Consider the following 18,286-nt stretch of genomic DNA (forward strand, 5'->3'; position numbering starts at 1 on the left):
AGGGTTTGAGTAGGCAGCGATGCGAATGGCCAGCTATTCCGGTTTAAGCCCTCTCTGTGCACACCTAAACAGAGAACTCCTAACAAAAAATCCAGCTTCAATGCACAAGTCCTGCAGCAGGCATTGTGTCAGGGACCCCAGGGGATCACCAGCGTACACACTTATGGGCTGCTGTAAGGATAAAAAAGGTCCCACCTACACAGCACTTGACCCAGGAACTGCCCACAGCCCTCAGTGAATTGCAGCCCATAGTACTGTTGTTACAGACTCTAGCATTGGTCACATCTGAGACCATCCTGAAGCATGATGAGGTGCAGGGTCAGACAGACCTAGGTGTGGACTGGATGCGGACTTCACACGGATCTCTCAACCACTCGGACCCTCAGTTTTCTCATCTGTATAATGAGACTACGACCCCCCTCTTCGCGGGGTTGTTAGAATTAAATGATCATAGCACAGTTAAGAGGTTTGCATGAACTGTAAAGACTGGGATACGGTACTAATGCATTCCTTCCATGACCCTATCCTCCCTTCCCAGACTCCCTTCTTTTCCTTGGGGGCTTTTGTCTGGGCTCCACACCAATGCAGAGGTGAAAAGAGTCTTGAGTCTTCATACGCATTCTTTCTCTGTCTCCTGTCCCAAATGCCTTCAGCTCCAGGCAGCAGTTGGCCCCCTGTTGAACACACCAGGCAGCTGAGAGACAGGAAATCTCATAAAGAAGGCCCACGCTTCTGCACCACATTTTTTTTTAATTAAAAAGAAAATAAAACAAACAACACTTCCCAGGGTGTTCTGTGATGAAACATCACCAGCATAAAAAGTACTCACAAAAACAAGGAGAAATCCCAGGAGATCACGCAGAGACCCCTTTGAGGGTGGGCCCCAGTCCCTCCCTTAAGGCCATTGTTTTCTCAGACAAACATCCACCTCTGCTGGGCTAAAAAAAAAAAAAAAAAAAAAAAAAAAAAGAAGCGCTTATCCAGCCTTGTTTCTCTTGGAAGACTCAGCCATCTCCAGCTCACTGGCCCATGACATGCACACAGGAAACTGGGCTTTACAAGATTTTACAGATGGGCACTGCTGGGGTGGGAGGATTTAGGGGTACACACCACTTCTCTCACTGACCCCTGGATCTGCTCAAGGTTTCTGGGGAGCTAGGGAGCAATGGTGCCTTTCCATGGGGATGCACTGCACATGTAAGATGCATTGTTCTTCAGGGCCACCAGGGCTGAGTTTCCTGCACTAAGGCCACTGGTGACTTCCTTCCTTGAGTGGTAGCAAAAGGAGTGTCTGCAGGGAAGTTGGGGCAAGCAGAATAAGGTCTTGGACCAGGACAAGATGTGCCGGGGCTGACACTAAATGTTGATGGACAGAAAGCAGTGGAGAGATTTTGCTCTATTTGCCATAGCAAGCTTTTCACACTGACCTTCCTTGGCTACTCAACCAGTTCTCTATCCCAGCCTCCAATCTCTGAGGATCACATAGAACTGGATTTGACTCTTAGCTCTGCCATTTACTAGTTTATATAACCCTGGAAACGTTACTTAACCTCCTTGAGCCTCAGTTTCCTCATCTGTTCAATGGGAAGGTTTGTGAACCTTACAGGGTGACTGTCAGTAGTAAGTGTGGCCAGTACAGAGCCTAGTACAGCACCTGCCACTGTTATTGCTGCTCTGCAGGCACCAGTATTTCCATTGCAAAGTTGGTGATTCTGTGTGTGGGCCTATGTGTGATAAACAGAAGCCTTAACCAGTGTTCTAGAAAGAGGGTGGATTCCTCGGAGGCTCCTGCTTATGTCTGGGCAGTTCCACAGTCATGGACCACCATGGGGCTGGCATGGAGGACCTCCACTGCTTTTCTTTCTGGCATGTCCATCTGGCTCAGGAGCTGTTCTGTACCTAGACCTCAGTGCCCTCCCTGGGGTAGAGGACACCATTGGTGTTGACACTGTTGTAGAAGTGAGGGCTGAACTGGCCGAGCACAGATCCTCCGTAGCTGAGCGTGTTGGTAGGCATGGAGTTTGCCCAGTCACCCCCACCGCCGTGGCTGTTGAGGTTGGTGAGCGGAGAGAATGAGTTGAAGCTCAGTGAGTCCTGCCCCGTCTTGTCACTGGGCTCAGGGCTCAGTCCTTGTGTGGCCAAGGGGCGGCTCGTGGGGCTCCCCCCGCTCACATAGGCTGTCATAGAGGAGAGGAAGCTGTGAAGGCAAGGGGTGCCCGATGGGGGAGGGGAGGGCTGCTTCTCTGGGGAGCTGGTGGTGCCCCCTGGTGAGGCTCCATCCAAGATGTCCTGAGGCTCCGTGGTCTTGGGGCTGCCTGCCAGGAGACTGCTCTCTGTCTTCTCTAAGGCCAAGGTGGCTGTGCTGGAGGAAACATCTGATTTTCTCTTCCTTTTCCTGCGGAAATTTCCATTGTCGAACATCTTCTCGCAGTTGGGGTCCAGGGTCCAGTAATTCCCTTTGCCTGATACAAAAGTGAAAGGGGGTAAGTAGAGAGGTGGACAAAACGCTTTGCTTCTGTTCCTTCTTATTGTCATAAACTAAAAGACAAGGTGACAGATACAGGAAGACAGAGACCCAAAGGCACGGACTGAGGAATGAAGGAATTCCATCAACTGATGGACCACACCACCTCCATCTTTCATTAAGCAGCCCATGACGGGGCCCTCTGGGACTGCAGCCGAAAGGAACAGGCATTAAGGAGTTTGCAATGTAGGTCTCTTTAAGAAGGATGAAGTACTGGGGGCAGGGATGCTGAGAGGCTGGGGGATGCAGGATGGAGGGCTTTCAATGCTGAAGGAAAAGAAGACTCAGGAAAAACTCTGGGACTCCCTAATAGTCCTAGGCTTGGAGTCTGAAGACAGACTTGAGTCCTGGCTTTGCTCCTCACTGACTGAGAGGCTTTGGGAGAACCTCAGTTTCCTAGTCTGAAAAGTGGGCCCATTGCCCCTGTCTTCCTCAGGCTCACTGAGAACGATCGACACTGGATATGGAAAGGGGCTTTGCAGCTGGGAGGTACCATCTCGAGGGAAGGCCTGAACTCTTCCTGCTACCGTCTCTCAGCCTGAGGGTGACAGCAGTCCTTGGACAGAACACTTGCCCTCTTCTGGGGACAAACAGGCCTGGCGCTTGCCAACCTCAAATGGGGCAGAGTTGGGGTTCCTCTGAGCTATACCATGGCTTCCTGCGGTGGAACAAAAATGGACTTTAATTCTGGGAAATGGATGCATGACTATTTAGTACACGCCTCTCTGTAGGTCTCTGAGTTTTAGAAATGCATCATTGGAAAGGAAAAGCTCAGTTTCTGATGTTAGAGAAAACTGAGTTTAAATTCAAGCTCCATCATATCACTTCATTCTGTGTCACCTCTGAGTGTTATTTTCCTAATCTGTAGAATGGGTTTAATAAGAGCTACCCTGCAGGGGTGTCATGGGGTTAAAGGAGGTTATATAAGTAGAAATAGGGCAGGTAGCAAAATGGGCCAATAGTGGCTGTTTAACCCAGGTCAGATCCTCTTCTCGGCAGTCTTGGGATGCCCTTGGGCTTTACTTGGTCCAGTCATTCATTCACCAAAGACTTTTTATGTGCTGGGTGCTGGAGATGCAGATGATCGTAATTCCTGCTGGCGATTAAGTGCTTGATAACACCAAAGACCTTGTGTACATTATCTCATCATCTCCACCGTAGCCTGCAAAGCAGATGCCATCACTATCCCTGGTTTTCCGATGAGGGAACGGAGGCTCTGAGGTCTAACCTGCTGGAGGTCACTGACTGGGCAGGTCCACAGCCAGGACTGAAAACCCAATCTTCCCCCAGGCCCATGTTCTCCTCCACTGCTGAGCTCCCCTCTGCCCTGCCTGGTAGCATCCCCCAGTCTCTGGGGGGGGGGGGGGGGGCACAGCCCTTGTCAGAACTTTCTAGAATGGGGTCTTGGGAAGGAAGGAAGTGAGCCTTCCTTGGGGACACCCCCCACACTCAAAGCCTCCTTACCCGGGTCGTCATCATCCCGGGGCACCTTCTTGAAGCAGTCGTTGAGCGACAGGTTGTGGCGGATGGAGTTCTGCCAGCCGGCCTTGCTCTTGTTGTAGAAGGGGAAGTTGTCGGCCACGTACTGGTAGATCTGGCTGAGGGTGAGGCGCTTGTCGGGTGCCCCATGAATGGCCATGGCGATGAGAGCCGAGTAGGAGTAGGGGGGCCGCACCAGCTTCATCAGTTCCTCCTGCGAAGGGATGGGCAGCCAGCCCAGGTCGCTTCCCCCAAGCCCCGACACACTGGGCAGCAGCGACCTCTGCACGCCATAGGCCTGGGGCAGGAAGGGGCTGGCGTTGGGGCCGGGCAGGTAGGGTGGCGGGGTCATGGTGGGCCCGTTGAACCAGAGGTAGGGGTTGGGGGTGGCCCCATACTCGCCGCCCCCCTCGAAGGAGGGCCGCTGAGGACTGGGCACGCCCTGTGGGTGGAAGAAGTTCTCATAGTAGAGGTTCATCTCGGGGGGCTCCTGGCCGATGCTGGGGAACTGGGGGCTGCAGCGAGGTGGGGAGGGCGCCGGCAGGTCGAAGGAGCTCATGCTGGGGCTGGGCTGGCCGGAGCCACCTACCTGGCACCTGCACCCAGGAGCTGCCCCCGACAGGTGCTCAGCAGGCCCGGCCTCCCACTTATACCCCGAGGGCTTGGCTGGCCGGCCCCACCCAGGGGCGGCCACCTGCCTGCGGATCCCAGCCCAGGGCCCGCCCTCCGTCAGCCTCCAGCCCACTGGGAGGGGACTTTCCCGCTGGCGCCTTAGATCCCCACTAATGACATGCTAGACGGCTTACCAGAGCTGACATGCAGCTCAGCAAGGACGCCCCTCTATCCTCTCTCCAGGCTTTCCCTCCTATCTTTTCTCACCATCCTCCTGATTCCCCCTTTTTTTTCCCTCCTTTATTCTGTCTTGCTTCATCTCATTTTTTTTTCTGTCCTTCTCTTTCCTCACATTTTTGACCCTCCTCGCTTTCCTTCTCTCTCCCTCCTCTCCTCTTTGCGTCTCATTCTGTTTCTTTCTTATTTTCTTTCCTCCCTTCTGCTCTGAACTGAGTTTCTTTTCTATGAACTGCTCTGGCCACATCACAGCTGCTCATTCCTGTTCTCTCTTTCTCTCTCTCCTGCTCTGTCTCTAGGCTTCCAGTTCTTTCCACTTCTGTCTCTCGCTTCCATCCTCATTATCTCCCCAGCTTCTCCCCTTCCTCCTTCTCTTCCACTCTGTCCCTTTCTCTCTACCTCTCGTTTTCTCTGAGCCTCTCTTCCCATCCCCTTTATTTTCCCTTCTCCTCCCCTCAATGACCGCTCATTCTCAGACCAACTGCCCCAGCCTGGACTGGGTGGGACACTTTATCAGAAGCCTTGTTTCTTGGTCTTTTGAGGTGAGGAGGCACTTTCTGGAGTTGCCAGGAAAGAGCCGGCCCTGGAGACTCAGAAGAGGGCACAGAGGGGCCTGGACTGGCCCCTGGTGGGGTTCAAGGGGGCAACCGGTCATAGGCTCCCTACCCCCCCAACACACACACACACGCGCGCACACACACACACACACATGCATATGCATACATGCTGCAGATGGGCAGAGAACCTGAGAACGTGCCTGCAGAGTAGCAAGGCTCTTAAAAAACTAAGAGCAAAAGGGGAAAATGGGAATCGGTCTTCAGGGAAAAGTGAGAGAACTTGAACAATTTCAGTTTCTTTCCAGCTGCAGGGCAAGCAGGCTCCCAGCTCCCTCTGATCCAAAGACCTTTCATGTTTCAGCTCACAGAGGCCCCTGGCATGGAGGGAACCACGGCATGAGGAGAGTCCCCAACTCACCATGGCCCACACGTCCTTTCTCTCTCCCTCAGGCTCCAGAAGCAGGAGGTGCAGCTCCTGCTGGCTTCTCCCTGTGGCTCAGCCAGCTCCTCTCCTATCTGGGCTCCATCCTCCATCTTGTCCCAGCCTCCCCTGGTGCCCCAGGTCAGGTCCTCAGCTTGGGCCATGGGTGGTGGTCTCTCTACTCAGAGGGTAGGCACTGGCCCCTGACCAGGTTCTGGTAGCAGCTGAGACTTCTCTCTGTGATCAAGCACATGGGAGAAAAGTTGGGGTCAGCCTCTCTGGTCACCACCTTGCTCCCACCTGCCTCCTTCTACTTCTTCTTCCCATCCAGCTTCCTCCCACTTCCTGCATACCCTACGTTTCTTTGAGGCAAGAGAAAGAGGTCACTGACTGTCCCAACTGGAGGGGATGCTCCCCAAGGAATTCTCCCCCTCTCTGCTCCTCCTTCACGGTCATGTGGGGATACACGTGGCAAACATGAATGAGACTGAATGCATTTCATTTGCAGCATATTGGTGTCGAGAGGATGAGTTCCAGGTCCCAGAGGAACCTGTCCCCACCATAAAATAGTGATGAAGTGTGACTCTCCGAAAGGCTCTGGCTGTTCAGATAAGGCTGAGAGTAAGGCACACTTTACAGTCAAGCCAGAGGCAGAGTTTTTGTTTAGTAGAGTTTCTCTATGAGGAGGCCTGGCTTGCAGAAGGTAGAGCCCTGACTTTTCAAACAACAGTCACATTGGAGTCCCTTAGTACAGACTCAAAGCCTTACAATTAAGCTAGCAACTTCACTTTTCAAAGCGTATCTTACAAAATTAACCAGAGCAAAGAATTAGCCATAGGGATGCCCACCACAGCATTGTTTATAGCGGTGACAAATTGTAACTAATCTAAATGTCCAACAGTAGGGGATTGGCTAAACAGTGTATCATCCAACTGATGTAAATGATGTAATATTATATAATATTATGCAACTATGAAAAATAGATTGTGGAAGAATAACTAATGGTATGAAAAGATGTTTATGTTCTCATATTATTTGGAGAAATAGGCTGCAAAATGCCGTGAGGTATTTTTAGTACAAATATATATTTATAATTGTATATGAAATCTAAGAATATAAATATCAAACTGCCAATTATTATTTCTGGATGAAGAAGAATTGGATGCAATTTTTGTTGCTGCTTTCCTGTGGTTTCTGATTTAAATGATTAGAGAAAGGCAAGCACACAGGTGACTTGCTTTTGGGGTTAAATGTGAAAGACTGAAAAGAGATAATATAGCAGAGACGTAGCAAACAGGCTCTGAGATCAGGAGGACCCAGCTGCAAATCCCAGCCTTGATGCCAAATAACTGCAGGCCCTGGCAAGTGATCCCGCTTCTCTCAGCCTCAGTGTTTTCTGGTGAAAACAAGAATGATGCCAGTACTTAACTCGCGAAGTCGCTGTGAGCATTCAGTGAGGTAGTCAGTGTAACCAGTGTTAATCATTTCACATGGCACATAGAGGCTCACTCAATAAATATCAGTTATTATAGATTATAGTCAGTATACGTTTGCTGTGTACAATCAAGCACACCTACGTTTGCTACCCTGAGAGTTAATCTCATGCATGTGACAGGGATTACAATGCAAAACACAGGGAGAAATATTCCGTGTAGACACCGATTCTATAGCCAGACTCTACATTTACAGATGATGATCAGAGAGGGCCCAGAGTCACACAAGTTCATGGCTGGGTCAGGACCCACTCTGCCCTACTTTGGCGTCTCCTGCTTTAGAGGCATTTTCTGAGGAATGCTCACCTGAGCCTCCCTAGCTACACCTGGGCCCCAGTTCCTTTCCCCCAGTAGATCAGAGAAAGCCTGGCCTGTCTTAAGAGGCCTTATTCACAGGGAGCCTCTGGCACCCAGAGCCCAGTAGCTGGGGATCACAGCTTCCCTGCACTTGGTCACAAGGTTAAACCTTCAGGCCAGGGGTGTCCAAAGCATCCCCAGAGGACCCTTCATTCCAGATTTGTAGGAACACTGGCGCCAGCCCTTGGGGTAGACAACAGGAGCTAGCTGTTCCCACCCCCCAGTGAAGTTTGAGAGTTACGGTCCTGCAGCACCCTTGACCAACCTGGGGCCTCTGGGAAAAGAAGCAAATGTCTCTAACAACTAGGGTCATTTTGTGAATGAAATTATTTTAAACTTTTTGAAATTTCTAGAAGTGAAAATTCAAACCCGAGAAGATGCACTCTGCCCAGGGTCAGGGAAATAATAATAGAATAATAAATAAAAAATAAGAGTTGGGTGTGTGAGGGCCTGAGCCTGCCTAGGGAATGCTTGGGCTGCAGTTTGCATACTACGGTCCAGAGGGAGGACTTCTTGGACACGAAAGACCATATATTCTGTATATTCTGAACCCCAAATTGGGACATTTGGGGACAAAGCAATAAACCATGAAACCCACAGGCCTGAGGACTGGATAAAACTGGGTTCAAATCCCAGCTTTGCTCTTCGATAGCCGTGTGATCTTGGCCAAGTTTCTTAATCTTACGAGGCCTTCATTTGTTTATCAATAAAGTGAGGATGAAACTAGAATCTGTCTCACATGGATTTGGAAGGAAAAAGTAATATATGTAAAACATGGAACCCAGGGGCTGCGAAAGCTGCAGATCATGAGGATGATGATGAATGCAAGGGTACCTGAGGCCAGATATTGACACGGGAGAGGGCTCTGGGCAGGAGGCCTGGCATCATAGCCTCCTCCAAGCAAAGCTCAACCATTTGCTTTCCCCTCGGGAAAATCTTGCTATCTGGGAGCCATGCCCCCGAGGACATGTCCCAGCAGTCAGCTGTGGCTATTGCTGGGCCCAGAAGCCAATGCTGACTCAAGTCCTGCAGAAAGGGTAACTGTACACAGGCCCCCAGCCTGACTGTGATCAACCAGCACTGCCACTTCTGGCCTTGACTTTCAAGGGTGGAGAATAATGCTCTTTTAGAAGTCGGATCTCAGTTCACCTGTCTGGTAGGAGGTGGTGTGCATTTTCACAAACATGAATTCATGTAGGGCCACAGTGCAGTAAGATTCAGTTTCCCTGTTGAACTCTGAGGAAGCAGGCACAAAGAGGATGACCAGCCACGGAGATGAAGGAGGCAGGTGGGAGCCAGCCTGTCTGCCGCTCCACCTTGGCTGGAACTGGATCATGCAGGCAGTGCCAGGAGCAAGGAGCTCCGGCCCTGGAACCAAACTTTCTGGGTCTCAATCCTGTCTCTACTCCTTAGGCACTGTTATACCTTAGACAGCAACCATTTGTTTTGGGCCTTAGTTTTCTTATCGGTAAAACCAACTACTTCCGGGTACTGCTCTGGGCACTTCCTGTCAGGTGGTACTGTACATATCGCACCTGCTCAATACATTTAGCTCTCATTAGGGACTCGGGAGTCCGAGGTGATGGGAGATGCTGGTGGTTCACCAGCTGGGGCTACAACATCCCCAGCTCTTGGACCCTACATACCTCCCCCAAATCCACATTTGATTAGAGACTTGGTTTATGGACTCTTTCCCCTCTCTCCACATAATACACAAATAGTTTCTAAGTTCCAGGATTCCCAGGAGTCTAGCATGGTACAAAGGTTTTTGAGGCGGGGAATCAGGGTATTAGGGACTAGCTGGCCTCTAGCTTAACTCTCTGCACCAGGTTCCTAATCTGTAAAATGGGGATAAATTATTGCAGTACTACCTACTCTCTATGATAGGGGTTCTCTGTGAGTGGCAATGAGCCCTCGTCTGTCCTGCCTGGGCAACAGTGTTCACGAGAGCCGTGTCTTGGGGTATTTGGGGCTGACAGGGGGATGGCTTCTTCATCCTAAGCATGGGCTTTCTGGCTGGGGCATTAGCCAGGCTGAAGGTGATCTTGGTGCTCTGCTTTGGCTTCTGAGGTGCTTGTCTGAGGAAATGTAGATTAATACCGCCCTCTGGCGGCCGCCTGTTTAAAAGCGGTAAGTAGATTGCAGGGCTTGGGTGAAATTTCAGGGCAGGCAGGCGAAGAGTTTTCTTTCGGTTCCTTTAAGGACAGGCGACAGAGTGAGAGATTTCAGCGTCAGGTTCCCGGGAGAAACAGTTGCTTAGAGAAAAAGACTTTACCTCTGCCGCAGTGGGAATAGTGAGAGCTGGGCTGGAAATGGGAAAAGGTGTCTTAGAAGGCAGCCCAGCAGCAGGCAGACTGACCTGAGTCAGTATCTGACTCCTCCAGCTACGTTTTCTGAGAGCCTTGTTGTTTAATCTCGGAGTCTGTTTGTGGTTATGGAAAACAGCTGCTGCAAGGCCTGGATGAGGTACTATAGGAAATGCTTCTGAAACAATGCACGGCTGTAATTCATTCCTTCGTTTATTCAGCAAATACCAGGCTGTCTTCCCAGTACCAGCTCTGGGCTGGTGTTCAGGACACCGCCACGGTCACACAAACTGAGGCTCCCTTTGCTTGTGGTGTTTGTCATCTCTGTGTGGTACCTGAAGTTTTGATACACCATACTTAAAAGTTCTCATTGGCTTTCTTGCTCTGTTTCTGATTTGTACTCAGCAAACTTGTTTTAAATATAGATTCTATATAACTTCTGGAAATGGATCATCGGTCATCAGGATCACTTGCGATAAATAAAATAAGAAGTTAGTATTTATTTAGTGCTTATACTGTCATGGGCACAGCCTGAGCACCTTACCTGCATGATCTCATTCAGCCCCCACAGCAACCCTAGGAGGCCCGGATTATAATTGTCCGCATTTCATAGATGAGGACACTGAGGAGGCGTCAGTTGTCTGCTGAAGGCTCTGGTCTGAGTGTGCTCACTCTGCTCGAACACGAGGTCAGCAAGTATTAGTGAGGTGCCAAAACACGCTGGCCAAGGACTCAGACTTTCTTTCTGGAGAAGGCAAGAGAATTGAAACAAAATTGGAAAAGAGGAGATTTTCTGATCATGAGAGTGGTAGGCAGAGTAATGAGCCCCTCCCTCTCCAAAGGCTTCAGTCCGAATCCCCATAATCTGCCAATAGGTCATCTTCCAAGGTAAAAGACACTTTGCAGAAGTGATTAAATCCATGACCAGTTGGAGAGGTTATTCTGCATTATCCAGGTGGGCCCAATGTCGTCATAACTCTCCTTATTAGAGGGAAACAGAGGGAGATTTAATGACAGACAACGAGGTGTGAGAGTGAAAGCTGACTGGAGTGATGTGGCCACAAGCCAAGGAAAGCTGAATGCCTTACAGCCTTTAGGAGTCAGAAGAGCCAGGGAAACAGATTCTTCCCAGAACCTTCAGAAAAGGAAGCCCTGCCAACACCTGGAGTTTTACCTCATCTTATTTTAAACTTCTGAACTCAAGAACAGTAAGAGAATACATCTGTCTTGTTTTAAGCCACTAATTTAGTGGTAATTTGTTACAGCAGCCATAAATAACTAACACAATGGGATTCAATATTGTGTGTGGCTGTGATTCCATGCACTGAAGGTCCCCTCCCATACCACCAGTGGCCTTCATCCTATACCTAGAGAAGGTGTCTGCTCCATAAAGAGCTCCTCTTCCCTCCCGTCTTCCCCTTCCCTCTCCACGCTCTGGGTGAAGAATGCTGGCTGGAGGCAGTGTCTCTAGGCTGGGCACCATCATTTTGTCCTCATCTCACTCATGAAGGCTTTGGTGGGCTGTGGTGCCCACCTGGGTTTCAGTTTCTTTGTCTAGCAAATGGGAGGCAGAGCTGAGTGGTTTTGAAGGACCTCAGGCCCCGCCTTTGGGGCTTATTAAAACACATTCTTCTGGACCCAGGCCTCCAAGATTCTGATTTGTAAGGACCAGGTGAGGCTTGACAGGGGCTCTGATGCACACCCAGCTTAGAAACCAAGTGATATAGGCATCCAGGCTCTGTCCCCAAAGTTGTCCCTTGGAAACATGCCACTTGACTGCCTTCTCCTCAAAGCCTGCAGCAGGAAGTCCCTGTTCCACCACTTCCGAGCTCTGTGACTTGGGAGAAGTGTCTGTGCCTCTCTGTGCCTGTGTCCTCACCTGTAAATTGGGTAGAACAATAGTCTGTACTTCAGAGGGTGGTTGTGAGCTTTCAGAAGGTGTTAAGTGTAGGTTGCTAAGAACAGTGTCTGGCACACACTAGGTGCTCATACGTGCTGCTTGTCAATGTGCCAGTTTCTCAGCATGGCAGTCCAGACCCTTATGCACTAAGCCCCAGCTGGACCTCTCCTATCAGTTTCCCAGCCACCCTCTGCACCCCCCGGATTGTGGCCGCGAGAAGTTCTCCCTGATGCTCCGGTGCCTGCCTGGCCCCTTGCAGGCCATCCTTTGTCAGGAGTGCCCTGCCCCCTCCGCTTCCTGGAGGACTCTCACTTATCTTCAATGCCTGCTGAAACGCCACTTCCCCGAAAGCCTTCCTCCTGGTTTCCAGGCCACTCTCCACGTTTCCTCCTTACTCTGAACACCCTTCAGGCCTAGAATGGGTTTCATTTTGCTGCTATCATCCGTTTATTGCCTGACCTCACAACTAGATCTGGAGTAACCCTGAGGGCAGAGACAGTATTTTCTCCCAGACTTTGGACAATGCTAGGAGCAAATTAAGTTCTTAGTGCATTTGTGAGGGAGGGAAACAGGGCTGTGTGCTATTCTCTTCACTTTGCGTTGTCCTGTGGAAATCAGGACCACAGTGGTGGCGATCTCATGGGTCTCTATTCACTGGACATGGGAAGCCATCTCCGCGAACCACAGTCAGCTGCGCTGCCCCGTGTCCAGCTGGGTGGATTTTCGTGTGACCAGCCCTGTAGGCAGTTCCCAAGAACATGGGAATCACACCTATTCACTTGTCAATGTGCTCAAAGTTGAACACCAAGCAGGGACAATTCACAGAAGCTGATTGATTTTCCAAACGTTCTTTGGTTTGTACTTTTGTAATTACTGTTAGATTTTCTACACATTTAACACCAAATACGTTTCCTATTTTTAATTTTAAACTTTGAAAGATCAAAATGAATTTTGGGGGTCTGTCATAGGGGCATACATTTCATAAAATCTACTTACCTTTTCCCAATTTCATAAACAGTCATAAAATAACTATGTATGCAACTCTCAAGGATTTTTTTACTAGAAACATAAAGAGCTCAATCTAAGAAAAACAATATGGTTCATTGTGCTAGTCATAAGAGTTTGAGTTATTAACCCTTACTATTATATGGGTTAATTATTATAAACTTCTAAGCATATGATATTTGATAAACCATGATTAAAGTCTTCCAGAATAGTGCCAGTTCTGTGTATTTGGTGGGTTTCAACTTTTGCCTTTCCTGTGCTCTGTCCTGACTCTCAGTGAACAGAAGCCCACACTAACCTCCCTGCCTCACACCCTCAAAGGGGACAGTTTCCTTTACTGCCAATCCCTCTATTCTTCACCTAACCTGGAACTCTGCCTTCTAAAATCTACCTCTGGCAAGAATCCTCTGGAGAGAAAATTTGGCTTTGGAACAGGTTTCTTCCCCTGCTATCAACCCTCATTAACCCATTTTGAAACTTCCTCATCTCATCCCACCGAAGCATTGAAGCTTCTCAACTTGTTATTCATGGTACTGCACAATAGTGTGTTCCCCATGTTAGGGACATGTGCATTCTGGAGACCAAACTAATAGAGGCTGTGTATGAATAGCTCTGACGTGTCAGATTCTGAGCAGGAGGTTTTCCATTCTTGAGCCCTAAATCTCAGGATGATTTAGAGGTGCAAGGATGGGGAACCCTCCATGGAATCTTTCTGGATTATCTTTCCTTTGGGAAAGGGAAAATGACAATTATTCTGGACCCAGTGGCCTTGGCAGTACTGCACTTTGCATTGGCCAATAAATGCTTTCAGAAAAAAGAAAAGTGTTTTAATTCCTTCCATTAGTAAACATTGTTTCCTTAAACAAAGGAAAAGAAGTGGAACCAATGGTAATCTGGAGCCCCTTTCTACTGGGTGGGTTTTAGGAATGAATCAGCCAATGATCATTAAGCTCTCACTTGAGCTTCAAGTGTGAGGAAAGAGATTGGCTTGGCTGTTGTGGTATCTCTAGTGTCTAATACAGCAGCAGACAATGACAGGTACTCACTGAATGTCTGTCAGTGTTGGAGTGGCAAGGCCTGGCGTCATGGACCTGGGGGACACCGTGGGGAGGTAGCATGCACTGTGATAGTCTGGGACCTCTGAACAGGACACATTCGTCCTCTTTGCTCCGTGCCTGAGATATAATACATCCCTTTGATGTTCTCTGGAAAATGCCTTGGCTGGGACTCAGTGCAGACAGGTCTAGAGCTGAGGTCTGTGTGTGTCTATGTGGGTGTCATTGATCGTGCAGCTGCCACCAGCCGTATACACCCTGAGGGAGACTTCCGTGTCCCAAACACGCGCCTCCTCAGGATGAGGGTGGGAGTCTTGGGAGGGCAGGGACTGGTGCCACTTCCAGGGCTGTCCACTATAACCATTACTAGAGAGCCCCTTATTATTAAGAGAGCTCGATGTCATCAGTCTATGGGGCTGACTCAGGGGGAACTGGCAGACACCATTATCCCACATCCTTAGTTCTTCTGGCTGGCTTAATGCCCATCTGTCATTGTCCTTTGTCGCATACGAGGAAATTGGGCTTAGAGAGGTCACATTATTTTTCCAAAGGTCACAGTTCTCTGATTACATCTCTGCAGGAACTGGAGATTCTTCTGGAATGAATATGTCCTTATCAATGTCTGCGGGGATTTCTGGGTGCTTCCCAGGTAAAAGGCCATCTTCAAATTGGGGACTGTGTCCCTCTGCACGTCAGTGGGAATTTGCCCTCACTCTGCAGAAAACAAATCACAAACAATCAAGCAAACAAAAAGTGGCAGTGGGGATGGTCTACCCAGCCTCTTAGACCTCAGCCAATGCTCTGAATATTGGCTGGTCTGAGCCTGGAGGGGTCATGCCTGGCTGGGATGATTCAATGCGTTCCAGTGAGAAGGGGTTGAAGCTACCTTACTTGGGTCTTGGTGGTGCACTACCTAGGGCTAGTGAGTCATTTGGGTGAGAAGGCTGGACCACTCCCCTGTGGTGCTGCTGCACAGCCAGGCCGACCAGCTGCATTCCCTGAGTTTCTTACTGAACCTGATTTGAGCAAAAGATAGATCTGGCTTCCCAAGTGATGCCAGAGGGACTGGAGGATGCAGCCTGGAAGTGCAGGGAATTAGTTAATTCTCCCTTTGGCTGTAAGAAATAGGAGATAGAATACTCTATATATCCTTTCCAGGGATGTCAAGAGTAGACAAGCAGGCACCTCTGTGACCAACAAGCTGGCTCTTTGCAGCTTGTCATGAAGCAGTGTCCAGCACCGTAATGCTTCGCTTTCAATTGCTCCATACCTTTCCCTGCCTCACTTCCATTTCCCTCCTGGTGCCCGGACCTGCACTCCCAAGTAAGCCATCAGCTTCTAATCTTTGGGTTGTGTTTTCATGGCCAGTACTTTTAGAATTTTTTTTTTTTTTTTTTTTTTAGGCAGAGCCTTGCTCTTGTCACCCAGGTTGGAGTGCAATGACATGATCTCAGCTCACTGCAAGCTCTGACTCCCGGGTTCCAGCAATTCTCCTGCCTCAGTCTCCTGAGTAGCTGAGATTACAGGTGCCTATCACCACTCCCGGCTAATTTTTTTTTTTTTTGTATTTTCAGTAGAAATGGGGTTTCACCATGTTGGCCAGACTGGTCTCGAACTCCTGACCTCAAGTGATTCACCCACCTCGGCCCCCCAAAGTGCTGGGATTACAGGCACGAGGACAGTAGAATTTTTGTTTGTTTGAGATGGAGTCTTGCTCTGTTACCAGGCTGGAGTGCAGTGGCACAATCTCGGCTCACTGCAACCTCCCCCTCCCGGGTTCAAGCAATTCTCCTGCCTCAGCCTCCCAACTAACTGGGACTACAGGTGCCCACCACCACACCTGACTACTTTTTGTATTTTTAGTAGAGATGGGGTTTCACCATGTTAGCCAGGATGGTCTCGATCTCCTGACCTCATGATCCGCCCGCCTTGGCCTCCCAAAGTGCTGGGATTACAGGTGTGAGCCACTGTGCCCGGCAGGGCTGTAGAATTTTAATGTGCATTTGAATCAGTTGGGACTATGGTCCAAATACAGAGTAGGATTCAGCAGGTCTAGGGTGAAGCCTGAGATTCTGTATTCCTAACAAGCCCCCAGGGGAGGCCCACAGTGCTCTTCTGCAGACCACTCTTTGAGTAACAGATTCTAGGAGACTCAGGGTGTCATCAAATTGGAAACGGAAGAGAATTTAGAAAACAGGCTCTCAGGATGGGATTTTGGAGTTGCACTGCTCAAGTGTCCCAAGGCAATAGAACTCCCCACTGCTAATAGTAAGTGGGATGAAATAGCTCTTTGCACACAGTGACATCATCATTCCTTATGCTTTTACCTGCAAAATGCACTGGGTGATGAAATAGCTGAGGTGCTCAACTAGTTACAGGATAATAATAATTACAAAACCTGTGGAGTAGTTTTGATTGTCCTGGAGGTCTTTCAAATAGAAACTGTGAGTCTAGGACAGCCGAAGTCACGCTCCCAATATCTAAGGGCCTCTCTGTTTCCTGTTGCTGTATTGTGCACAACAAATGATCAACCACTTCATGGCTCAAAACAACACAAATTCATTATCTTAAGTCTGCAGACCAGAAGTCTGACACAGATCCCACTTGGTTAAAAAGGAAGTGTTAGCAGAGCTATGTTCCTTTCTAGAGCTGAATCTGTTTCCTTGCTTTTCCCAGCCTCTAGAGGCTTCCTGCATCCTTGGACTCATGACCTCTTCTTCCATCTTCAAAGCCAGCAGCAGGCAGTGACTTCCTCTCACATGGCATCCTCTGACTCTCCTCTGCTGCCTCCTCTTTCCACTTTTAAAGACCCTTGTCCTTATGCTGGACCAATCTGGATAATCCTGTGTAATCTCCACGATCTTAAACTCAGCTCATCAGCAAACCTTAATTCCATCTGCAACCTTAATTCTCCTTTGTCAGGTAACCTAACATATTCACAGGCTCCAGGGGTTAGGATACAGACATCACTGAGGGGTTATTATGGTGCCCATCACAGCTGGTTTGAAATATTTTAGAGACCTATTCACATGCAGTTGCAGAGCAGACTGCTGAAATTGGGTTAGAGACTGGTTAAAAGGGTGAAAGACTTGCAAAGACATGAATGCAAAGCCTCAACAGCCTCCTGTAGTAAAGTCAGGGCCCTCACAGGAAAACTGCAGCCAAAGATCTGATGTAGAAACCTTCAGGCCTGTGAGCCTGAACATTTTGAATCCCCCAAACATCCTGCCTGGCAGAAGCAGGCCCTTGTCTCTTATCAGAAGGGAATGGTCTCCCCTTTCTTGGAGCTCTTGCTTGAAACACATGCCCTGCAAGTGGATGCTTGTTCCTCTGGAGAACTGGCTCTACCACCCCTTACTGCCTCCACCCAGCAACTAGAATCAGGTCTGAGAGGGGAGCACAGCCTGGGAGGCAAGCTGTGTCTCCTGCCTGGGGAATGTGTAGCTTACACGGAATTGCAGGATCTGTCTGGTGGTACTGGGAACAGGCATGGGAGTGGATCGGAGGGTGCTAAGGCTTAGGAAGTTTCCGGAAATAGGATCAGACAGAGAATTCATTAGCATGGGGCACTTGTTCCTGGCTTGGGATTCAGTGTTAGGGCAGATGCCCAGTGCTGGTTTTGATAGTTTTCTGAGATAGTTCCTTGAAGCGGGGACTGAGGGTGGCCTATATTGAATGGAGTAGACACACCAGAACTTGGTTTATTCAACACTGTGAGTTCAGAAGGGATCAGACAGCTCAGGGAAGTGGGTATTTCAGAAGAAATTTATTATGTCTGACCTGGGATTATGTTCCCTGGAAAAGCCTAAAGGGTTTATATAATTTAGGACAAAAAGTGAAGGGTACCTGCATTATGGGTTGAATTATGTACCTGAGAATATATGTTGAAGTCCTAACTCTGGGTAACCTGGGAATGTGATGTTACGTGGAAATAGGGTCTTTGCAGGGGTAATCAAGTTAAAATGAGGCTATCCTGAATTAGGGTGGTCCCTAAATCCAATGACTGGTGTCCTTATAAGAACAGGAAGAACTGGAAACAGAGACACGAGACACAGGCACACATGGAGAGAAGGTGGCCAAGTGAAGTTAGATACAGAAACTGGAGTGATGCTGCTGCAAGCCAAGGAACACCGGGCATCGCTGGCTGCCAGAAGCCAGGAGGAGGCAAGGGAAGATTCTTCCCTGGAGCCTTAGAGGGAGCACGACCCTGCTGACACCTGGATTTCAGACTTCCAGCCTCTGGAAGTGTGGACACATTTCTGTTGTTTAAAACACCTGAAGCTTTTTGTTTGTTTGGGTTTTTGTTTATTATTTGCTATGGCAGCCACAGGAAACAAATA

The 18,286-nt window shown here is 49.1% G+C and overlaps 1 protein-coding gene across 2 annotated transcripts; it reads right to left on the bottom strand.

Annotated features, from left to right (window-relative positions):
• Window positions 1–979: 979 nt before the first annotated feature.
• On the bottom strand, window positions 980–4,641 carry FOXI1 (forkhead box I1). Of its 2 annotated transcripts, none has more exons than XM_037982135.2 (2): window positions 3,989–4,641; window positions 980–2,177 (listed from the first exon to the last, which is right to left on the bottom strand). In XM_037982135.2, the coding sequence occupies exons 1-2, from the start codon at window positions 4,560–4,562 to the stop codon at window positions 1,900–1,902; spliced, it is 852 nt and encodes a 283-aa protein (XP_037838063.1). In that variant the 5' UTR covers window positions 4,563–4,641; the 3' UTR covers window positions 980–1,899. The 2 variants fall into 2 exon arrangements, with proteins under 2 accessions (XP_037838063.1, XP_008013463.2); XM_008015272.3 differs by having other exon boundaries at window positions 980–2,462.
• Window positions 4,642–18,286: the final 13,645 nt, after the last annotated feature.

This window comes from Chlorocebus sabaeus, chromosome 23 (genome assembly GCF_047675955.1).
Source record: "Chlorocebus sabaeus isolate Y175 chromosome 23, mChlSab1.0.hap1, whole genome shotgun sequence".
NCBI lineage: Eukaryota > Metazoa > Chordata > Mammalia > Primates > Cercopithecidae > Chlorocebus > Chlorocebus sabaeus.

What these genes read in the sequence shown, in the direction of transcription:
- FOXI1 (XM_008015272.3), bottom strand. Translation starts at nt 4,562, where the DNA reads ATGAGCTCCTTCGACCTGCCGGCGCCCTCCCCACCTCGCTGCAGCCCC. An exon ending in CCGGGATGATGACGACCCGG is followed by an intron (nt 2,463 to 3,988) that starts GTAAGGAGGCTT and finishes CTTTTGTATCAG; the next exon opens with GCAAAGGGAATTACTGGACC.